The 25,736-nt window shown below is 40.1% G+C and overlaps 1 protein-coding gene across 3 annotated transcripts in view; it reads left to right on the forward strand.

The window, feature by feature from the left end:
* SLC25A21 (solute carrier family 25 member 21) overlaps positions 1-25,736 on the forward strand; it is a 651,666-nt gene that overhangs the window by 513,631 nt on the left and 112,299 nt on the right. For all 3 annotated transcript variants that reach the window (XM_077464683.1, XM_077464681.1, XM_077464682.1), the window contains exon 8: positions 14,099-14,263. In XM_077464683.1, the coding sequence (XP_077320809.1) occupies positions 14,099-14,263 (165 nt within the window). The remainder of the gene's footprint in view (positions 1-14,098; positions 14,264-25,736) is intronic.

Here is a 25,736-nt window from a genome sequence, read left to right on the forward strand (position 1 = left end):
CTGCCCCCTCTAGATCTATAGCGATTGCCCTTCCATGTGCACTTCCAAATGCACTTGCAGTGCACTTGTAGTGCAAAGTGGATTTGCCTTTAGTAAATAAACCCCTCAGTATCTTAACTAAATACAGCTGGGTCAGCTGATCAATGCTACTGACAGTGACCATTAGCACTGTCAGAAGTTTGTTTGCACTGAACAGAGCTGGCATCAACCTCAGCCCCGCTAGAATTTTATATTTGTTTTTCAAAACTTCTTTTTGGATGTAATAGCTCATTAGTAATACTGCGGTGCTCTTCTCTCTCAATGCAAGTATATCGGTCAGGTACGACCTTGTATGAAGTTTATATATTTGGGCAATATAATATTGTGGGCAGTTCTGACTTATTGTAACTGAATATTAGACATACGTAACATACACAAATCATAAAGTAAAATGACGTGGCATATTGGCAGTTACATTAATTAATGGGATGTAACGGTTGTACATGACATTTGCATGAACTGTTTGCTATAATCTCACCATTGTGTTAATAAAATTTGATTAATGTCCCGTAAAATAAAGATTTGGCTAGGAAGTTTGTTGTACATGTATTGTGCATTTCCAGCTGCTTTGTTGACTTAGCTATATTTGCTTTTTTCTTAAACGCCACTTGTTCAACCAGCCGATTGAGCAAATACCTTGGACTTGACCAGAATATAACAGACGTATACCCCAGGTAGAATGGAGTGTCAGATTTTGGAAATGAACAACTAGAAGCCAACAAGACAATTGCATCTTGCCCTATGGTGTAGCACGGGCATAATGAAATCCATGGGTTTTGTGCCACGTGTGCCTTCTCTGCCGGTTACATGATCTCAGGATATTAGCTGTCAGTACCATCCACCCATTCATTACAGAGCTAATAACATCTTCAGGCTTCATATTAACCACTTGATCTCTGGAAGATTTACCCCCCTTCATAACCAGGCCATTTTTTTGTGATTCAGCACTGCATTACCTTAACTGACAATTTAGTCAAATAGTGATTTCTTTTGGTGGTAACTGATCACCCCTGTGGTTTTTAATTTAGGTATTATAAACAAAAAAAGACCAACAATTTAAAAAATATATTTTTTTTTACCCTTTGCTATAAAACATATCCAATAAAATAAATGTAAAAATCTAATTTCTTCATCAGTTTAGGCCAATATGTATTCTGCAACATATTTTTGGATAAAAAATTCCAATAAGCATATATTGATTGGTTTGCGCAAAAATGATAGCATCTACAAACTATGGGATACTTTTTTTTTATAATTTTTTTTTGTACTCGTAATGGTGGCGATCAGCGACTTATAGCCGGATTGCAATATTGCAGTGGGCAAATCAGACACTAACTGACATTTTTTACACTTTTTGGGGACCAGTGACACTAATACAGTGATCAGTGCTAAAAATATGCACTGTCACTATACTAATGACATTGGCTGTAAAGGGATTACCATCAGGGGCGATCAAAGGGTTAACTGTGTGCCTAGCCTGTGATTCAGTGTAGTGGGGGAGGTGCTTTTACTAGTGGAAGGCATGGATTGGTGTTCCTGCTTTACAGGAACACAGAGCCCATGCCTTCTGTACTCACAGAATGGCAATCTGCCTTATCAACATAGACTCCCTGAAAAGAGCAGGATTTTCCAGAAATAGGAATTAGGAAGTAGGAATGGGAGAAGTAAAGTAACTTGGATCTGTTGTGGTAATAGTCCTGTTAAGACCACAAATCAGCAAGGTAGAAGCTATACAGACTTGGCTATGCCCCCTCTTTAAAAAGCAGGTGTGTGCGTTTCAAGGCATAGTAAGGTTATACATATGATTTGTGCTAAATATTGCCCTGGTGGCTCTGTTGACTGAACTGGTTAAGGGGCAGAATTTGATCATGGTCAGGTGGAACACGGATGCTGAAAGGGCCTTCCTAGAGCTTGAGTGCCGGCATCCTGTCCTGGTAGCTCTCAACCTTTAAAAAAAAAAATGTCATGCGGATGGATGTCACAGATGCTGCCTTTCTGTGTGGCTGCATGTGACCAGCAACAGCTGTCAGCCTGTCATTATTTTGTATAGGCTGAATGACTGCCGCTGTTCTCTAATTTTTGCTATTGGAATTTGGTGTATGCAGGTAGATGCTTGTGTGAAGCAGGCCTTAAAGCAGTGATTCTCAACCAGGGTTCCTCCAGAGGTTGCTAGGGGTTCCTTCAGCATTGGGACATTTCTGCCTCTCGGATAAGTTCCCACTCACACCATTGATCTTTTCAGCTATCTGTAAGGGGGTAATTCTTCCCAACGATCAAAAGTGTAAGGAACATTCTTCCTACTGACCATCACACTAATATATCATGAGTTGTAGATTTCTCATATTTAGCAGGGGTTCCCAGAGACTGGAGAACTATTTCAAGGGTTCCTCTGTGTTGAAAAGGTTGAGAAAGGCTGCCTTAGAGCCACTGCAGGGTTAATGAGTGAGAGCTTATAAGGAAGTAGAAGGTACAAAGGAAGGAGGTGGGTGATTTTGATTTACTCTACATATCAGAAATGTCTACTACTAACTGGACCCTGTGGTACCACAGTGTTTGGACTCTCTTCTGCTGAGCTAAGAAGTTTTCTTTTCCTGTTAATGGGAGTATATTCATCCAAAAAAGAAGCATTTGGGGTTGTCTTTTGTGGATGTAGGCAGCCTTTAAGAAAAACAATATACTGTAAAGGGGTATGAAGGGAGTTTGTTCTCACTTTTTTTTAAATCATGACAGTTTTTGTTAAAACGGATAATGAGACCTGTTTCCCATACCAGGTTTGATCTGCCTGACCCACATACCACTTAAAGTGAGATTGAGTTAAAAATGTAAAGACCTTTTATAAGTAAGTTATAGAGAACATTTAGAAAAGTTAATTGTGCCTAAATAGCACTTTCAAATTTGTAACTTTTATCAAGAATTCCTCCCAAAAAAACGGTGTCACATTCTGGCTGGTTCATTATAACCAGCTTGAATGCCATGCTGCATGTTGAATTTTACAGAAAATTACAGAACTTGGTCTTATAGAATAATAGATATATACATATAGATAATAAGATTTTGTGCCTGACAGTACACACCTGGGAAGAATAAAGTGATATGCAGTGCCTTGCAAAAGTATTCACACCCTTGGCATTTTTCGTGTTTTGTTGCCTCACAACCTGAAATTAACATAGATTGTTTAAGATTGTTTAAGTATTTAATTTACAGAACATGCCCTCAACTTTTGAAGATTTTTTTTTTATTGTGAAGCAAACAACAAATAGGACAAAATAACAGAAAAAGTCAATGTGCATAACTATTCACCCCCCCCCCCCCCAGAGTAAATACTTTGTAGGGCCACCTTATGTGGCTATCACAGCCCCAAGTCACTTTGGATAAGTCTCTATGAGCTTGCCACATCTTACCACTGGGATTTTTGCCCATTCCTCCTTGCAAAACTGCTCCAGCTCATTCAAGTTGGCTGGTTTGCGCTTGTGAACAGCAATCTTTAAGTCTGACCACAGATTTTCTATTGGATTGAGGTCTGGACTTTGACTAGGCCATTCCAACACATTTAAATGTTTCCCCTTAAACCACTAAATTGTTGCTTTAGCAGTGTGGTTGGGGTCATTGTCCTGCTGGAAGGTGAACCTCTGTCCTAGCTTCAAATTACACACAGAGTGGTACCTGTTTTGCTCATGAATATCCCTGTATTTAGCACCATCCATCTTTCCCTCAACAATGACCAGTTTCCCAGTCCCGACTGCTGAAAACATCCCCGCAGCATGATGCTGCCACCACCATGTTTCACTGTGGGCATGGTGTTCTTTGGGTTATGTAATGTGTTGGGTTTGCGCCAGACATAGCATTTTCTTTGATGGCCAAAAAGTAAAATTTTAGACTCATCAGACCAGAGCATCTTCCTCCATACATTTTGGGAGTCTCCCACGTGCCTTTTCGCAAACTCAAAACATCCTATTTAGTTTTTTTGCTGAAAGTAATGGCTTTCTTCTGGCCACTCTGCCATAAAGCCCAACTCTATGGAGAGTACGGCTTATTGTTATCCTATGTAGAGATACTCCAGTCTCTGCTGTGGAACTCTGCAGCTCCTTCAGGGTTCTCTTAGCTCTCTGTGCTGCCTCTCTGATTAATGCCCTCCTTGCCCGGTTTTGGTGTTGCGGCCATCTCTTGGCAGGTTTGCTGTTGTGCCATGTTCTTTCCATATGGTTATGATAGATTTGATGGTGCTCCTAGGGATCATCAAAGATTTGGATATATTTTTATGACCTAACCGTGACTTGTACTTCTTAACAGCATTTCCCCTTACTTGTTTGGAGAGTTCCTTAGTCTTCATGGCAGTGTTTGGTTAGTGGTGCCTCTTGCTAAGGTGTTGCCGCCTCTGGGGCCTTTCAAAAAGGTGCGTATATGTAATGACAGATCATGCGATACTTAGATTGCACACAGGTGGACATCATTTCACTTTTTTATGAGCTTCATAACAAAGGGGGTGAATACATATGCAATGCCAATTATCAGTTTTTAATTTCTGAAAAATTGTTTTATGTATATATTTTTCGAATTTTACTTCACCAAATTAGACTTGTGTTCTGATCCATCACATATAATTCAGATTAAAAAAACACTGAACTAAAGGCTGTAATGTAACAAAATAGGTAAAAAGCCGGGGGGGGATACTTTTGCAAGGCACTGTATAAGCATGCATCTGTCTATGTCTTTTGATAGCCCATTAACTAAAAATAAGCAGCAGTACTGTTCTAGGGCTCCTTGTTTTAGCATGGAACTTTCACTGACATTGTTCCATTTGTCTGTTAGAGTTGTGACTTTACAATAGAAGACCGAGTGGCACTAGCTATGCTTATTTTGTTACCTAGAAGTTCTGGTTTGTTCTCATCTTGCCAGTTGATAGACAGCAAAAGACAGAAAGGCTGGCAATGAAGCTGTTATTCTGTAGGTTTTATTAGATATATTGGCACTTGCCATTTAGGAAACTTGGAAAGACTATGATCAGAAATTAAACATTTTTCCTCAGTTTATTTCTTATAGTTTGTACAATTTAAGACACAAGTGTTTGAGGGTGTGCTGCTAGATGTGTCTTTCACATGCTGGCATTGTCCAAAATGTGTTTATTTGATGGCAAATTGTCCAAGTCGTACATTACATATTCTGCCTGTCCAAATGCTGTCGGACCCCACAGTATTTGTATTATGGTTTCCACCAAGTTCTTCTAGGAAACATTTTGTGACAAATTAGCTCTGTAGTGGGGTGTGTGCAACTCCTTTGATGGAGTCACAACATTTTAAACGGGCATAGCAAGCAACAGTTTGCAATTTATTTATAAGGACTGTATAAACTATGTACAGGAGCAAAACCAGAAAAGCAAAAAGAAAACAGAACTTTGCCACTTAACATACCTGGGACCCTGGCTAACGGACCTAGAACAACCTACTGCTGTTGAGGCGCCAACTCTCTGCAACATAATGTCATTGTCACACAGGCTGCATCCCACCAAACATGGACTGTATTTTACCACACAGGTATTTCAAAACTTCTCAGTCTGCCATGCACAGAAACTGGTTTGAGGTTGGAGAAAAACTCCAGAGCAGGCTACCCAACCTGCTTTAACTGGGTGCTCTGTCTTCTTCACCAGCCAACCACAGCTCTCCCACCTAATTGAAAAATGACCTGGATCTGTGAGATAAATACTGTACTTTCCATACTTTCATCTACTCTACAACCACAAACTTCACAATAACTATCTTGGTAGCCCCTTAGTCTTTATAAAAAAACAACAACCATGGTATTTGCCATTCCCAAATCCAAAAAAGCAACAATCGAAAGTGAAACACCTCACAATAATAATGGGGAACTTGGAAATCCAACATAAAAAAGTATTGTATCTGTAATTTCCTCTTTGGACAGTCGACTGCTTCCTCACAAAGGAATATATGCAGTATTAGAAACAAACAAAAGTGTAGCAGGAGATGGACAGGTAAATAGGAACCAATGTATTCTGCTCACCTTGGTGAGTTGCTGATCAACTTGTGTCTCAGCTGACAAGCTTAAATAGCAGGAAACCAGAGTGATTTTCCAAGAGATCTTCATAAACACATCACAAAATAGAAAAGTAAAAAATATCAGAGAGATATGGAAGATTTTAGAATGAACAATATATATATTAGTGGCAGTCTAATGGTATAAACACTCAAGCTGGACTTCAAAATCCTGGAGTGCATTCTAGACATACAGTGTCAGCTTCAAAAGTTGACACTGAGCCCCGGACCCCCATGTGCCCCAATCTAATACAGGAAGGGGTAAAGGTGGCCAAGGGGGTATAAAGGGACAAAAGCCAGTGAGAGGTCCAAATAGAAATAAAAATACGAAAATTGAGAATAGGGCAAATGTGCAATATCAAGGTTTACACACTGGAATAAATGACCAGTATACATTACCATCACAAACACATTCAAGTGTGAATGGAGGAAGGTTTAACTCCATACCGAACAATGGCACATACCACAATAACCAGTGGCCTAAAGACCATTTACAACAAGACAGGGACTACAATCAAAGCAGTCCTCGACCTATTTATCAGCACCAATATGTAGATAGAAGTTATTGGAGCCCATATCCAATACCCAATTCTAATAGATATGAAGTGTTGAACCAACATAATAATTAATTTAGAGGGAGTCAGTTTCCTTTTTTAGGACGAGGAATGAGGAGAGGGACAAGGGGTCAAAGAGGCAATTGGAATTGCAACAACCCTCCAAGAGGAAATATTCCCCCCAAAGAACAGAGATGGGTAAATCCTCCGGCCTGGGTACCACCTTGTCTCCCTCTATTAGTAGGAAATGCACAAGAGGCACAAAAGGGGGATTCAGAGTCCAAAAAAAGAAGAAGGGAAACAGATTAGAGGGTATTTATAATTTAGCACAGATAAATCTGAATGATAAAGAAATTAACATTCTTAATGCAGGATTGAAATGTGCCACTAACACACCCATTAACAAGTTTAAGGTGTACATAGATGTGCACAAGTACATATGTAAACTCAATATGAAAAGATATTTTTTGGGTGTGAACACTGATATAAACACAAAGAGAAAAGATTATGTGACGTTAGGTGTGGATAGTGGCCTCAAAAACAAATCTTTATTCAATCTACCACAACCATCTAACAAACATGTGGATGTATTTAAAAATGGTATTACAGGATGTGCATAAGTTTGTGCAGAAGAAGGATACGTTTGTGTAAGAAGCAGGTTAATCCAAGGTATATAGTGGAAGGTTTGAAATCCCTGGAGGCTAGGAAAGATGTGATCATTAGATCTGCTGATAAAGGGGGAGGAGTTGTGATCCTCAACCAAACCTATTACCATACACAATTAACTGATATGTTATGCGACCAGAGTACTTAAACTAAATTGAGTAAGGACCCTACTTTAGGCTTCCGTAAAGATCTGTCTAATTTAATAGAATATGGTTATGACATACAGGTTCTTAATAGTAAAGAAAAAAAGTATTTAATACCAACTTTTGGACGGATACCGACCATATACACATTGCCGAAGGTCCATAACGACCCCATAAATCCACCTGCCCGACCAATTGTAAATAGTACTAATTCAGTATCTGCTTGCGTAGGTCAATATTTAGATCACTTTTTGCAACCGAGTGTGACAAACACTAAAGCTTATTTGAAGGACACTAGACAGTTTTTACAGTTGTTAAGTAATTTAAAAATCCCAAGAGAAAAAGACGTGTTTTTAGTTACTGCGGACGTGTCATCACTATACAAAATAATCAAACATGATGACAAAAGAAAATTTTGGGTTGTGTTTTGGACTACTGTCTTAGTCATAATTATTTTTGGTACGGGGGTCAGTTTTATGTACAAACTAAGGGGGTTGCGATGGGTGCCAAATTTGCCCCATCACTGGCCAATTTATTTATGAGTAAATGGGAGGACAGAGCTATATGTAGTAATAGAAGAAAGGAATTATTATTTTATAAGAGATATATAGATGACCTGTTTTTTATTTGGGTTGGCACCGAGAGTTCTTTAAAAGTATTTATTGAAGCTTTAAACAACAACACTAATAACATTAAGTTAGATTGCAGTTGGAATCGCGATTCTGTCAACTATTTGGATGTTACCGTTATGTTGAAGGAGTACCAGGTGACCACGAAATGTTATTTTAAGCCAAGTTATCTATCGATACATAGTGGCCATCACCCATCTTGGTTAAATAACATTCCCAAAGGACAATTCATGAGGGTGCGTCGGAATTGTACAAATGACAATGACTACCATGAACAAGTACAAATATTGCATAAACGTTTTGTAGAAAAAGGGTATAGGCCTGATAATTTGACTAAATTAGTTGATGAAGTTATGACTACATCTCAGGTAGCTTGCCTAACCGACAAACCCAATCAAGTAAATAATACGCACGAATGGGGTTTTATTACTCAGTTTCATACCCAACGAAAAGAGGTAGAAAGTATTTTTCAAAAATATTGGCCACTTTTGACTTCTGATAGAATTTTATCGAATGTGATTCCTGAGAATCCTGTGTTTATATATAAAAAAGGTAGGAGTTTCGGACATGTAATTGTTAAGAAAAATTTAGACCCGCCTATGAGACCAATTATGTTCAGTGAGTCCTCCGTTTTTTTTGCCTGCAGGTCCACACCAGACTACGAGGCCTCACAGAATTTCAATCCCCTTCTAATCTTAAAACTTTTAAAATTAGAGATTTTATATCATGTATGACCACGCATGTTGTGTATGGCCTTCTTTGTCCATGTAATATGCTTTACATAGGACGCACAAAACGGACCTTAACTAAAAGAATTTCGGAACACATTAATAATATCAAAATTGGGTATAAGGAACATAGTGTTTCTATGCACTTCAGATTAAAACATAATAGAGATCCCTCAGGCCTCAAATTTTGGGGAATATAAAAGTTAAATCCTGACTGGCAGGGGTGTAATAAAGTTTGTGAAATATCTAAATGCAAAACAAAATGGATATTTTTAGCTGACACTTTACACCCAAAAGGGATGAATGTAGAACTAGATTTGAATTGTTTTATCAGTGATTTTTAAGTTTTATTCAATTCCTTATATATTTTTGTTTGCTGTTTTTTATACGTTTTAAGAATTTTTATTTATTTGATTTGTACAAGTTCTGAATTAAGATAATGTATGTGATTGTATATAATTGGTTATATTGTCAAGTTGGGTCGTGTGTGTATGTATATGTATATATATATATATATATATATATATATATATATATATATATATATATATATATTTATGCATGAGTTAGTTCACGTGCAAGAGAAAAGAATTGCATGTTTTGATGAAGTACCGCTCTTTTGGCGATTTAGGTGCAATATCATGAAAAGGAAGCTAATATTATTAATGTTTGAGTTGACCCAATATGAATATGGGGAGAATTAACATTATTAGATCCATAATTGGCTGATGGTACCCAGGTTTAATTGCCTTTAATTACCCCATTTTTGGGTTTGATTGGCTGACCACTAACCATGCGATTCATATCAGGGTAGTTTATAATATAGCCATTCAACTGAATAAATGTACCATTGAATTCAAAAGGGTGGATCTGAATAGGCTAAGTACTGATTTACACAGCAGAGGAGGGTAATATGGCGCTCACTGGGGATCCCAGAAATATTGTAGTATAATCACAGAATGTTAGTATAAAAAAATTGATCGTATTTATATAGCCAAAGTATATCGATTTTTGTGTGGGTTTTGGGTATATCCACACACCAGTATCCACAATGAGAAGTTCAGGGTCTATGTAGATCGTCAAAGGGGTCCATGAGGGGGATCAGCAGTACAGTCTGTACCCTAAAGGGCTGCCAGTCTTAAAGCAAGAAGTAGCTCTAGGAAACAATGGAATAGAGAAAGAGACGGCGCCCTCTAAGTGCAGCAGTGAAGTTACTCAAATTTATTAAAAATGGTTAAAAAACACTCACATTAAATTAGTGGTGTAAAGGCACATCAGAGATGTAATGTTTCATCCGTATGTCCATGGGGACGACTCGCAGGGCTGTAAGGCAGGGTTTCCGGCATCTGACTTTTTGACCGATGGTTGGTGTTTTGGTCTATTCCATGTATTCCCTCGGAATGGTCAGAGTAATCGGGGTAGTGCTGGTAGCTGTGGTGCCCTTGGTCCGATGTTCAAGGAGTCGGTGTCCTCAGGAGACGGGCTGGACTGTACTAAGTACTGATTAACCACTTCAGCCCCGGACCATTTTGCGGGTCAAAGACCAGACCACTTTTTGCGATTCGGCACTGCGTCGCTTTAACTGACAATTGCGCGGACATGCGACATGGCTCTCAAACAAAATTGACGTCCTTTTTTTCCACACAAATAGAGCTTTCTTTTGGTGGTATTTGATCACCCCTGAGGTTTATATATTTTTTAATTTTAGTAAGTTTAGGTTATTCAAAGCGCTGCTAGTGCCTTAGTAATTTTTACCATTGGTGATCTTCTTTGGCACCAAATTAAGAAGTATGTTGTTAACATGTGTGAGATGGCCTCAGCCTTAAGCCTCATACACATGATCGGATTGTTCGCCAACATAACTGTGGAAATTTGTCTGAAGGGCGTTGGCCCAAATTTGTCTTGCATCCACATGGTCACACAATTGCCGCCCAACAAATACGACGTAGTGATGTATTACGTTGTTTTTCAGGTCTTTAGCGCCACCTTTTGGGCTCCTTCTGCTAATTTTCATCTTAGTAGAAGTTTTGTGAGGCCGCGTACACACGAGCGGACTGTTCGCCCAACTTTGTCCGCTGAACAGTGTTTGGGCGGACAGTCCGCTCGTGTGTGGGCTTTCAGCGGACAGTTTCAGCGGACAGTTGGACGAACAAGGTTTTTCGGAAATTCCGTAAAACAGTCCGCTCGTGTGTAGGCTTGTTCGTCAAACAAAGTTGCACGCATGCTCAGAAAGGATTTTCACGCCGAAAGTTATAATGCAGTGTATAGGACGTCGTATTTTCCGTCCCGTCGTACGTGCCGTTCACGTCATCGCGCACGGTTTCAGCAAACTGTTTGTTCGTCGTGTGTGGCCATGTCCGTCCATGCTAATTTTGAGCGGACTGTTTGCCGAAACTGTTTGACGGACAAAGTTGGGCGAACAGTCCGCGCGTGTGTACGCGGCCTGAGTGTTGATTTGTGCTTTTCTTTTCGCGCTTCTCATTTAGCGCTTTTCCGTACGTTTCTGAACGGCCATTCATCAACCAGACATGTTGCGGAATCAGAGGAGATAACGTGTTATTTATTATTGGCCTTGGAGTTATTGCTTTGACAATATTTTTTTGGTTGAATAATGATTTGATTTGGTATATTTTTGGATGCATAGAATGCACTTTTTGGTTAAGTTCTAATGGCAGATAGCATGTCTAATTTTATTTGTTTTCTTTTTTTTAATGCACAATAAAAAAATTGTGTAGAATAATACTTGGCTATGTGTTTTACTTCAAATGACAGTTTGGGAGTAGGCAGTTTACAGTTTAAAAAGGGACACCAACATAGTTGTATCTTTGATCTTAAAAACTACAGGATAATGGTGTTATGGTAACTTGCCCAAATAAAATAAAAAAGGATAATAATATTATTCTTGATATCACTAGAAAAAAAATCCTTTGAAAATTTGTTTGCAATAACTCCATCAGTATCACCAGCAAAGCAGCTTCATTATTATCCCATTAAAGAAGAAGAGAATGTGCGCTGCATTTCCAGATTTCATAATTTGCCACTTCACAAATGTTAATTCTCCATTATGAGCGCTAGTTTATAAGACTGACTGCTTCTGCTTCCAAGCATGCATGTTTGTGCTTTGGACTTTTGTCTGACGGACTTGTGTACACATGCTCAGAAAATCCAACAACACACATTTGTCCACTGAAAATTTGAAAACCTGCTAGCCAACATTTGTTGGTGGAAAGTCCAACAAAAATTGTGCCATGGAGCATACACACGGCCGGATTTTCCGCCAACAGCCTGTCATCACGCATTTCCCATCGGAAAATCCAATTGTATGTACGACGCTTTACACCACTCCACAAGGCTCTTCCTCTGACATGTTTTTCCCCACCCATCGGGGCTTAGTCATCAATGACTAAGCCCCGGTAGGTGGAGTGAAACATGTCAGAAGGTGCTGCTCATTGAGAATTGCTACTACATCCATTGAACCAGATATTAATGCGTTCGTTTATCGAAAACAGTGTCAAATTTTGCACGAGTTTTATGTAAAACAAAATGTACAAAATTACATTTTATTACTCAGATAGGAACGTTATCTATACCTGTCTGGCTTTTTCTGTTTATAAGCTATCCCTATTGTTAGTGTATTTTATGTGGGGCTCAGGACAATTTCTCTTCTTCCGATGAGACCCAGGAAGGTCAAAAGGTTGAACACCCCTGGTTTTAAATATTTTAAAATCCCTGCCAAACAAAAAAGAAACCGGACCCTAATATGTTCAGCTCATTCCTAGTTAACACACAGTAAAAGTGAAGCTTACTGAATTGCACAGTACCTTCTGTACACATGCTTATAGAAGGGGAGAGCAGAGAGAGGAACTCATTAGTCAGCTTCTCTTTCTTTATTATCCAGCCACAGGCTGGGGCTGGTCCTGGACCAGGCTGTATTGCCTAACTTTAAAGTGTTACTAAACCCACAACAGTAAAATCATTCTCTGCAGTAAAGCATGCTTGTTATACTCACTGTGGAACCTAAGGGGTTAATACTGAATTGTGTATTAAGGCTGCTTAATCCTGTCTTCTCTGATCCTCCCCTTCTTTTAATATCCCCAATCCAGCTGCTAGTTGTACAGAGCCTTGGAGGCACTCTGCACATGCTCAGTTTGATGTGTATTGCTAGAGAGTTTTTTTATTGTCTTGGGAGGGTGCATGTGATCAGCACAGGGCCAATCAGCACTGTTCAGACAGAGGGTCAGGGGTAATGCAGCCTCATAGAACAGTCAGAGCAGAATGAAAATTACTCCTACAGACTTTAACCAAATACTCATAGACGTCATAAAGCTACTTTATGCTGCTGAAGAGAAAAGATAATTAGCAGGTTATATTTACTAAAATAATTGCATTTCCATGTTCTGTGTACTATGGTGAATACAGGGTCCTGGGTTTAGTAATACTTTAAATGTAGCCTGAAGGTCTAGAATCTGAATGTGTTGCCATGGGGTACCTGAGTTCAAAGACTGAACCGAATAAAAAATTCTATGGTGGATACATTTTTCATATGTATGTATTTCACATCTACACCAGATTACCAAAAGTATTGGGCCGCCTGCCTTTTACATGCACTTGAACTTTAGTGGCATTCAAGATTTGGTCTGTAGGGTTCATAATTGAGTTGGCCCACCCTTTGCTATAACAGCTTCAACTCTACTAGGAAGGCTGTCCATGAGGTTTAGGAGTGTGTCTATGGGAATGTTTGACCATTCTTCCAGAAACACATTTGTGAGGTCAGGCACTGATGTTGGATGAGAAGACCTGGCTCGCAGTCTCCTCTCTAATTCATCCCAAAGGTTTTCTATTGGGTTAAGGTCAGGACTCACTCGCTCATCCATGTCTTTATGGACCTTGCTTTGTGCACTGGCCCAAATCATTTGGTGGAGGGGGGATTATGGCATGGGGTTGTTTTTCAGGGGTTGGGCTTGGCCCCTTATTTGCAGTGAAGGGAACTCTTAAGGCGTCACCATACCAAGACGCTTTGGACAATTTCATGCTCCCAACTTTGAGGATGGCCCCTTCCCGTTCCAACATGACTGCTTACCAGTGCACAAACAAAGCTCATAAAGACATGGATGAGCAAGTTTGGGGTGGAGAAACATAAATGGCCTGCACAAAGTCCTGACCTCAACCTCGATAGAACACCTTTGCAGTGAACCTTAATCGATGACAACAAAACCAGTGAGCAATGTAACTTTTCTATTTTGTTCTACATTATAGACCATGTGAATATAACAAAGTTATATTTTCTTCTAGCAACCATCTACCTTTGCTCAGGCACAACGTATCATCCAAAAAGAAGGCTTAGGCCTGAGGGGGCTAAACAAAGGCCTTACTGCCACTCTGGGACGCCACGGTGTCTTCAATATGGTTTATTTCGGTTTCTATTTCAACGTCAAGAATGCTTTTCCTGTTAACAAGGTACCATGTTTAACTCTTATACACATTGATAGTCTTAAAGCAAAGAAAAGTTGTCAAGTGCAATCTTGCTCTGAGATGTGTTAGAAAGAAAAGCCAAACTAATTGCCGCAGTGATTACTACTGATTTTCATTTGTTTTAAATTTTATAAATGTTCTACTGTTGTAAGTATTTGTTTTCCGAATCCAGGTTACTTGTTCATGTGATTATATTATTTTCTAAATAAGCAAAAGTAATGATTGAATATAAGCCTTTCTTTTCTAGACATTCGGATTAAATGGTAATGGCACTCTGGCGTCCCTGCACCTTTTACAGTAGCTATGCATTCCGTTTGTCTCTTGCGTGTATCGCAGCATACAGTAAATCAATTGTGGAATACTGCATCAGCAACAGTAACAGCTGCTGATCTCTTGCAGCTAATTTCTATCTGTATATATGCACTGCAGCAATGGCTGCATGGCATTTCTTAGAGCAGATGATGGTGAACTATGCCTATGAAATATGTGTTAAAAAGCCGCTTGGTGTCTCCATTGGAAGAAAGTGTGATATGGGAAACATGGATTGGAAATTGTATCTGAATTTTTTATGAAAACTGCAGATTTAAAAACGCAGAAAATTGCTTTTGAAAATACATTAACCTTATTAAAGCTTTAATGAGATTTTAATAATTGGCATACATATAGAGTTAGACTCTGTCAGGTTCCTAAACAAATAAAAAGTGCCCTCCCATGCAGTAGAAGAAGTGGTATACTTACCTCTCGAATAGCCTATGTTTCTTACATTCCATTTGTTCCAGCTCTGCAGCCTCCATAGGAATCTTTGCTGTTTAACATTTCTGGTACACCTGTGTCCCCCACCGCACACTGTGAGCCACCTTTCAACCCTTACATCACTTCTGTGTCCTGTAGTGATGCCTTTAAAACTTGGCCATTAAAGTCAATGGGGCCATGCCTCAATCGAAAGTCAAACGTTTGGTTTGTGGTTGCGATGCTTTAGGCCTGATATAAACTGCCGTTCGGCAGAGTAACAAAATAACATTCAGGAGGTGGCAGGATCATCTCCCAAATGCTCTAATCCTTCCCAACGCTACCAAAACAAAGAAAAACTGGAGGGGCATATACTTTAATTCAAGGGGCACCTAAACAGTAGATAAATTGGATCTCTGGACTTTTAGCACTCATCTGAAGAAAGATTTTTTCTTTAGTATTACTTTTGTAACCACATTAGCACGTGGAAGGTTACGCTATGTGAAATAAATTGACAATGAGATACATAGTTACTTTTCTCTTATCACTTGTAAGAGAGTCAGATACGGAAGTAGATTGACTGTTTGCAGCTGAAACATTTCAAGAACATTTAATCCCAGGGACAATATTTTCCTTGACGAGCTAACAAGAACTAGTCACCCTGCATTGCTGACGGCAGTGTTATCTGCAGTGACTTACAGCTAGGGAAAGTTGTAGTCTTCATTAACCATGAGTAATTGTACTTGCCATAATAATGTTCCAGCCTCATTAAGTGAACTAACTACAGGTAGACAGTGCAGGCTTCCCATTGTTCCACCAATTGTGTATTGTAGAGCTTCTACTGCGATCCTAAGAAGGGTGAATTCACCTTACAACGAAACTATGTCAAATATGCAGTGTTTGGATTTAGCTGTGACTTAGCTTGTGAGTTGATGTGGGCTGTTTGTGTTGAGGTTAGTTTTTTCCTACATATTAGATTTCACTAAGAGATATGTTCTATTGAGCTCATGAAATGTTCCTACAATAAGGGTTACATGATGTGCTGGGGTGACAGTTCAAATTCTAGTGAAAAAGTGGCTCTCCGACGTCTGGTATGTACACAAAGCCATACATATCTTACCTGCTCTGTCCTAATTAGCCTCCCATGGAGGGACTTTCATCATGCAAGTGTTGCAGTGTGTTAAAGAGGGCCTGTCATTTATTTAAAACAGCATAAAAAAGAACTTCAGTAAGCCATATATAAACATATCTCAACATTTATTCAGCATGGTAGCAAAAAATACAAGACTTTATGAAAGATAAATTATTTTAGTACATATGCATAAACGACATATTGTTCTGTGTCCTGTTGCTGAGCTATTCTTCCTCCTGTGCGTGTCATGGTTGAACATATTTGAAATAGGATATAGGCTTGGCTCCCGTGATACAGTGGGTGCTTTTCTTTTCTGTTCCTGCATGAGCAGTGCCATCAATTAATATGATTTAGTGGAAAAGTGGCCATTAAATCTAGCTGGTGAGGAAGTCTGCATTTGCATATACCTGCTTCGCCATGGGAAGGAAACTAAGGCAGGCCATAAGCTATGCAATTTTCTTTCTATCAGCCATGGGTCGAAGGAAAGAAAATAGCTTGATTCCCCCATGAACACAGTCAGGGGTGATGGGGGAATTCCTCCCACAGTGTTATTGTGTTATGGAAGCGGGGAGAGTAGGGAGCGAGGGGAATAATCCCCAAGGCATATTACAATAATCCCCGCTGGTGGCTAATGGCAGCGGGGAGTGCAGAGAGCAGGGTGAACCATCCCCACCGGCATATTACAATAATCCCTGCTAGTGACTATAGCCACCAGCAGTGGTCAGGCAAAAAAACCCGAGAGGCTGGTTGTGCCCAAGTTGATTAATGGATCAATTTCAGTAAAACCAGCCTACCCGTAGACGGATGGAAATTCGGATAGTTCCTGCTGAACCGGCCAAATTTCAGTTTGTCTATGACCGGGTTTAGTAAAAGATTTTAATGGTTATGCTTAGTGCTTCATGTTGTGCATTTCTTGTTTTAAAGCAGTAGGTTGTAAAGTTATTTTTGTATAGATGCAGCTTATTGAAGGCAGTATACTTCACAGACTCAATCTCACAGCTATGTAGGTCCTTTTGCATCCACCATCTAAATAAATATTTCTAGGTGTTAGACAGCTTCTGAATTGGGAGTGTTGAATCTACTGGGTTCGTAAATCTTGCTCTTCAGAGTTTGTGATTGTTGGAGTGAGCCCCAGTCACATCTGTGGGGGCAAATCTTATTTATTTCTGGCCATTTGTAGGGTTACTGAGTTAGATTTATAAAACATAAGGGAGACATCATGTACCAATAGCAAAATAAAAAAAAATAGAATCTCTCCCTCCCAGGATTGTCAGCTTTTCTTCATGGCTTTACTAGCGCCAGGCAGCTAAGGCACATGCCCCTCATCTTTTTGCCTGGTGCCCCAGGTCTCAATGGTACTGCCTTACTTCAAGAAACTAGAACTGTAAAACACAGTTACTGTGCAATGCTATTATAGAGGAAGTGTACAAATGTGGATAGAAATTGTGCAGGTAAAATACTAAATAATCAAAATAGCAGCTATCAATTACACAACAGAACATTCGTGCATAAAAAATAAAAAACCCAGAATTGCTGTGCTAAAATAATAGGTGATGAAACCAAAATACAAATTATATATACAGTGATAACTCCATGAGAACATTATATTAATGTTCAAATCCGTGAAGAATTCAACATAAAAAAGTTCTTAAATATTCGTGGCTCAGTGATGATAAATGATTGAACACCAAAAGTGCAACTTCCACCGTAAAAAAAAAGAAAGGCTAAACTCCACGTTATAGGAGCCTAGCAAAGCGTGGATTGGTGTAATACACACGATCCGTCCTTTGGATAAAAACAGGATGATGGAAGTATCAACACAAGTGGCTGCTCTCTTTGTTTCTTGCTCCCAAGTATGATAAAAGAAAAGAGAGGAATGCCAACATAGCATAAAACCATCAGGGTTTATTGAGGTAGCATAAGTCCAAACAGACAAGGAACAATCTGCAGATCTCATAGGAACTGACATGGTGAGAATTGGTATAGACTTCCCCCTACTAGTTTCATCATAATTGACATCTTGGGGGGTGTGAAGTCCGACCCATTAGCCACTCTTTTTAACAGGTCCACAGCAGAAAGAGCACAGCTGATCGAATGCTCTAATCACAACATATGGTCACTATTGGTCAAAAAATAAATGTTATAGAGGAAGCACTGTGTTCATATTGTATGTAATAACTAAACATTTACATGTACAGTTACAGCTTTGCACTTTATTTTGAATTAACAGTTTACCAATTGATTTGGTCCAACTCTTGCCAAAACTTGCTGTTTACTTTTGAACAGAGTGAGGATGGGTTATAACCTTGGTATTGCTGTCCGAAGTGTCCCAGTTGAAGAGATTTTTCCTCACTTCCTGTCCTTCTGACGTGAAGAAACGATATTAAAGAAACAGATCACTGGGACAGGATGACACAGACTGCAGTAAAAAATACAGAGGTATTGACCTTTTTGTTACTCTCCTTCTTCCCATTGGGGAGATTTCACTGCATGTGGCTCCCTTTGGAAGTGAGGGCAAAATCTCCCCAACAGGGACGCAATGGGAAAAACCCAACACAGCTTTTACCCATCATCATTCTATACAAAATTAAAAATGTTTTGGATTGGAATAGGTTTTAGGCTGGTCGCAGTCACATAGATATCTAAAAAAGAAAATGAAAATCCACTCCATAAATTCTCTAGATGAAGAATAACCTTGTATTTATTTAAAACAGGAGTCTCCAAACTTTCTAAGCAAAGGGCCAGTTTACTGTCCTTCAGACTTTTTGGGGGGCTGGACTGTGGTCAGTAAAAGTAGAAAATACCCTAGCATCAGTGGAAGTAAACAATTCCTCAGGTTTGGTGTTCAGTAGGAGTAAAAAAAAAAATCAAAGAGCATGTGGCTAGTAGGAGGAGGGATAATGCCCTGTCATTGGTATTGGTGGGAGAAATAGTGCCCCATCATTGGTGTCAGTGGAAAGAATAGTGCCCCACTACTAGTGTTAGTGGAAGGAATGGTGCGTTAAACTTGTTGACAGTGGGAGGAATAACGGTCCGTATCAGGAGACGGAATAAAGACCCAAGGGCTGGATAAAGGCAAGCAAAGGGCCATATCCGGCCCGCATGTCGCAGTTTGGAGATCACGGATTTAGAAGATAATTCCTTCTAAGTTTGCACTTCAGTCTTGTAGCACTATGGTCATTGGTTTGAATCCCAAACAAGGCACTGCATGCATGGAGTTTGTGTGTCCTCCCTGTGCTAGCATGAGTTTCCTCCAGACACATCAGTTTTCTCCACAGTCCAAAGACATGCTGGTAGGTTTATTGGTTCCTGTCTAAATAGATCCTAGTACATGTATGTATGCATGTGTAGCGCTGGCTTCTGAAGAGCACGCGCTATGCTTTTTGAAAGTTAAGGTTACACCTGAACTGTAGTTTGGTTCAGGTACAATTGTTATAAATTTGGACCTCAGCATCAGTCTGACTGGACTATAGGATGTTCAGCCTGGCCACAAGGACACACTGTCTCTTCTGGCAGGCATAGAACCACAGTCTAGTTGGGTGCTTTAAGTTTACTCTCTCTCGGAGCCCGCCTAGTGGGAGTGTCACTCTTGCTGTGCTTTCTGGGAGAGGGTACTTAAGATGCGGATGTCACGTGGTTCGGGGTTCCGGTCCAGAAGTATGTTCTGACTCCATGGTCCTGGTCCTCCTGACCAGACCTGGCCTGGGTTGCGGATCCACCTGACTTGTTGTCTCGGGACTGGCTAGCCCGAGGCAAGGAAACTAAAGAAGGATTCTGAGGTGGTTCGGTGCCGTCTCCGGTAGTTAGAGAGGCCCAGTAACTTCATAGCTATCCAGGGAAGGACTCTTCAGAAGAAGGCCACGTACCGGTTGGTTTCTTAGCAAGAGCCTGGAAGGGCTGAAGTAGCAAGTGAATCCTGTCTTGCGGGTATTGCTAAGCTGGCTGAAAGATTCAGGTATCATGCGATTGTTCCATAAGTGTTCTTTTCCTGAAGTCTACAACACCGTCTGTGGCAGACACGTATTCCTGTATGTTCTACAACAACATCTGTGGCAGAGACTTGTTCCTGAGCAAAGCACCTTGTTGGCTGCTAGGCCTTGTGAGAGAGGGACTATCCAACTTGAGTGAACATCCAGTTGTGAATGGCTATTCTCTGGATTTATTCAAAGTAAGCAAGTCCTTCATTATTGACTTTGACACTAAGAGTACCTGAACTTCCTTCCCAACCCTCTGATCCTATTTTGAGAGACTGTTTGTTGTCTACAGTGGTGTGAAAAAGTGTTTGCCCCCTTCCTCATTTCCTGTTCCTTTGCATGTTTGTCACACTTAAGTGTTTCGGAACATCAAACCAATTTAAACAATAGTCAAGGACAACACAAGTAAACACAAAATGCAATTTGTAAATGAAGGTGTTTATTATTAAAGGTGAAAAAAAATCCAAACCATCATGGCCCTGTGTGAAAAAGTGATTGCCCCCTAAACCTAATAACTGGTTGGGCCACCCTTAGCAGCAACAACTGCAACCAAGCGTTTGCGATAACGTGCAATGAGGCTTTTACAGCGTCCTGGAGGAATTTTGGCCCACTCATCTTTGCAGAATTGTCCTAATTCCGTTACATTAGAGGGTTTTCGAGCATGAACGGCCTTTTTAAGGTCATACCACAACATCTCAATAGGATTCAGGTCAGGACTTTGGCTAGGCCACTCCAAAGTCTTCATTTTGTTTTTCTTCAGCCATTCGGTGGTGGACTTGCTGGTGTGTTTAGGATCATTGTCCTGCTGCAGAACCCAAGTTCGTTTCAGCTTGAGTACACGAACAGATGGTCGGACATTCTCCTTCAGGATCTCTTGGTAGACAGCAGAATTCATAGTTCCTTTTATCACGGCAAGTCTTCCAGGTCCTGAAGCAGCAAAACAGCCCCAGACCATCACACTACCACCACCATATTTTACTGTTAGTATAATGTTCTTTTTATGAAATGCAGTGTTCCTTCTATGCCAGATATACTTGGACACACACCTTCCAAAAAATTCCACTTTTGTCTCATCGGTCCACAGAATGTTGTCCCAAAAGTCTTGTGGATCATCAAGATGTGTTGTGGAGAAATTGAGACAAGCTTTGATGTTCTTTTTGCTCAGCAGTGGTTTTCTCCTTGGAACTCTGCCATGCAGGCCATTTTTGCCCAGTCTTTTCCTGATGGTGGAGGCATGAACGCTGACCTTAACTGAGGCAAGTGAGGCCTGCAGTTCCTTGGACGTTGTTGTGGGGTCTTTTGTGACCTCTTGGATGAGTCGTCGCTGCGCTCTTGGGGTAATTTTGGGCGGCCGGCCACTCCTGGGAAGGTTCACCACTGTTCCATGTCTTCGCCATTTGTGGATAATGGCTCTCACTGTAGTTCGCTGGATTCCCAAAGCTTTGGAAATGGCTTTATAACCTTTTCCAGACTGATAGATCTCAATTACTTTCTTTCTCAATTGTTCCTGAATTTCTTTGGGTCTCGGCATGATGTGTAGCTTTTAAAGATCTTCTGGTGGACCTTACTGTGTCAAGCAGCTCCTATTTAAGTGATGCCTTGATTGTGAACAGGCAATAATCAGGCCTGGGTGTGGCTATAGAAATTGAACTCAGGTGTGGACAACCACAGTTATAGTATGTTTTAACAATCACTTTTTCACACAGGGCCATGATGGTTTGGATTTTTTTTCACCTTTAATAATAAACACCTTCATTTACAAATTGCATTTTGTGTTTACTTGTGTTGTCCTTGGCTATTGTTTAAATTGGTTTGATGTTCCGAAACACTTAAGTGTGACAAACATGCAAAGGAACAGGAAATGAGGAAGGGGGCAAACACTTTTTCACACCACTGTATGTTTTGCAAATAAATATCCCTTTATGAGGATCTGTCGTCAGTGTCTGAGTTTACTGGGCCATCTACCACGGGAACCCCTAGACACAGATCGAGGAGGAGTAGGTAACGGTAAGCCCAATCAAACCAGCAGACTTATGTGATTGTACTGTATGTATTAAGAGATGTGTGAGTTGTCAGCAATAAATAAATACCTGTAATAAATAAATGATAGGTTAGAACATTTATTCTGTTCTGATCATTTCATGTATTTTGTTATGATCTATCATGTTTAGTTATATTCTCTGTTGAGATACAAGTATTTATCATCCCTAAGCTATGTTACAAGCAGCTTACGTATACCCCCACACACATTAGAGTAGATATCTTTTTTTATCCAACAAATTCAGCTTTTTTTTCACCAAGCCCAGACTTGTTTGTGATTTTGATCTTTAAGGCACAATGTCAATAAAGAAGAAGCAATGCAGTACACACAAGGAAATGTATGAACTGGTATAGTATGCTTCAGTTCAACCACTATCTGCATTATCCATTAAAGGGGAACTAAACATAAGCTGGCCATACACTGGGCACATTTCAGTGAAAAGTCAAAGGAGCTGGGCAGAAAATTGTCAGTCAGATAGCGCCTGCATCCAATCAGACGCAGCAGCTGTTTCAATGTTCTGACATCTGAAAGTTGGCAGAATACAATAACTAGTAAAGTAGGTTCATCCATCCACTCTGTAAAGCTTGGATGGAAAAGTATGTTAGATAAAAAATGCTATTAGTATTTGCCCACTTTTAGGCATTTTATCCTTCAAATGGTACATGACAAGTCAGATGTGAATACCCCGGTTAATGTGCTTGCTCCCTTAGCAGTGCTGTTGATTGGAGCAGTGTGCAGAGGGAAATGTCAGACCTCTGGAAGACCCGGACTGCTGCTTGTGTGTGGGAGCAGAAGTCTGACTTCCCAGTTTGCCTATAGTATACATTTTTATTTTTGCAAAATAGAAATTAAAGTAGAATGCTTTACATTTGAGAGTCAAATTTTACAATAAAGCACAATGTAGTCATCCACAGACATTTAAGTTCCAGTAATCAGAAGAATACATTAGGTTCCGTGTTCCCAATAGGGATGGTCCCAATACTCGAGTGGAACATAAGTTCGATTTGAACATCGGGGGTTCGCCCACTCGGCAAATACCGAAAATTATGGGGCGTTCGTGGCAAATTCTAACACCGCAGAATGCCCCATAATGCACTGCAAGTTTGCAGTGCATTGATGTCTGATGATTGGCCAAAGCATGCACCTAAATCACAGTATGCTCTGCTGTGAGAGCCATGATTAGCCAAAGGCCTTTAGCCAATCAAGGCTCAGGGGGCTAAGTCCACACCCCATACTATATAAGGCTTCCTACACGGCGGCCATATATAGTGTTATCAATGAGAGAAATTAGCTAGAGACAGATTAGTTAGTGGCATGCAGGCAGTTTGGTATATACAAAGGATATAAAAAGTCTACACACCCCTGTTAAAATGTCAGGTTTCTGTGATGTGAAAAAATGAGACAAAGACAAATCATTTCAGAATTTTTTCCACCTTTAATGTGACCTATAAACTGGAACAACAAACTGAAATCTTTTAGGTGGAGGGAAGTCAAAATAAAAAAACTAAAATAATATGGTTGCATAAGTGTGCATACCCTGATGCCGCGTACAAACGACCGCGCATTCCAACAACAAAATCCATGGGATTTTTCAGATTGATTTTGGCTCAAACTTGTCTTGCATACACACAGTCACACAATGTTGTCGGAAATTCGGAACATCAAGAACGCGGTGACGTACTACACATATGACGGCACTAGAAAGGGGAAGTTCAATGCCAAGTGTGCCACCCTTTGGGCTCCTTCCGCTAATCTTGTGTTATTAGAAGTTTGGGGACAGACGATTCACACTTTTCAGCCTCGTGCTTTACCGATCGTTACTGCTCTTCAGTTTTTGCTTGTGGGTTTGTATTTATATTACGTATTTGATTTTCAGTACTTCTTGTCCGCTCGTTTCTGATTTTCAGCTCCAGCCTTTCTGTTTTTCAGTGCTTTCTGTTAGTTCGTTCTGACCAGCCGACCATTTTGAAGCCATTTTGAACCTCACCCCCAGACCAGAGGGTTTATAACTACCGTCTGGCCAGAGCCAGGAGAGTGGTGGAGAACACTTTTGGGATAATGGCCAGCCGGTTCAGCCTATTCTTTAAGCCAATCAACATGGCGGAATATAAACTTAACCATATAATCCTTGCATGCTGTATTCTACACAACTTTTTAAGGAGAAATTCACTGAACTATGTGGCCTCAGTTGGGCTTGAGGCCGGACTTCAAGAAGAAACCCTGACGGCGCTTGAAGCTGGCCATCCTAGCTTGCCCCCTCAAAGCGCCCGCGAAGTAAGACAGAAGTATGTCGAGTACTTTGCGGGTAGGGGGGCCATTGATATTCCAGAAACCGTTTAAGAAACATTTTCTCAAATTTTTTTTTGTTAAACTGAAATAAGATTTCCTTTGATTTACTACATGGGTTTCTTTTAGCTGTCTCCTAGGTTCTTCAATGGGCTTTTCTTTTTGGACATTTTCTTCAATAGTGCAAACGTAATTTATTTGATACATGAGGTGACAATTTCTTCTTCAGCTTACTATTATTATGTTGTGGGTCTGCTACACACACACCTTGTTTTTGTTGTTAATGTATGTAATGCATTACTGAGAAAAATATTCATAATTTTCAGCACCATGAATGAATTTTGATGAGTCATAAAAACGGCATGATTGTGGCAAATTATAAATAAATCGCAGGGGTTATTTACTAAAGGAAAATCCACTTTGCACTCCAAGTGCACTGCAAAACTGCACTTGAAACTGCGCTGAAAGTGCACTTGTAGTGCAGAGTGGATTTGCCTTTAGTATGGAAACCCCCATTTCAGTCTAAACACCAATTTCATCCAAAAAATGATATTGAGCATTGAACGAAGAAGCCACACATTGTTGAGTAGAAAACTTTTTACACTGTGCGCAATCACATGTGCGTTAGAAAATGGTTTTGGAAATAACCAACATATTTTAGTAATAACATTTTTTTTTTGGACAGTACAAATCGTCTTTTTTTTGTGTTCAAACAGGCATGTTTAAAACCATAAAACAATACACAACTCAGGAACTTCCAAAGTTCAACTTTGACAAAGTGAAAGCAATATCAGACAGCATGTCCAAACTGTGTTGATATTTCCTTCATCAGATGGGGTGATGTCACCCCTGTGAAAGCCAAATTTTGAAGATGCACACAAATTGACAGTGAAAATGGGGAGTTCCTTCCTGATCCCATGCCTTATGTCAACATGTGCTAGCTCCCATCATGCGGGATCAATGGATGTGTTTTGGGGATGCAACCCCTACCTCTTAGCTACCATAGTTGTGAGGAAGGGGTTGCATCCCCAAAACGCATACCTTGATATCCCGTGATGGCAGATGGCACATGTTGACACACTGGGGGTTATTTACCAAAGGCAAATCCACTTTTCACTGCACTTGGAAGTGCAGTCGCTCTAAATCTAAAGGGTAGATCTGAAATGAGTGGAAGCTCTGCTGATTTTATCATCCAATCATGTGCAAGCTGAAATGCTGTTTTTTATTTTTCTTGCATGTCCCCCTCGGATCTACAGCGACTTTACTTCCAAGTGCACTTTCAGTGCAAAGTGGATT

Source organism: Lithobates pipiens, unplaced genomic scaffold (assembly GCF_037356315.1).
Source record: "Lithobates pipiens isolate NorthernLeopardFrog02 unplaced genomic scaffold, aLitPip1_a1.2 Scaffold_30, whole genome shotgun sequence".
NCBI classification, from domain to species: domain Eukaryota; kingdom Metazoa; phylum Chordata; class Amphibia; order Anura; family Ranidae; genus Lithobates; species Lithobates pipiens.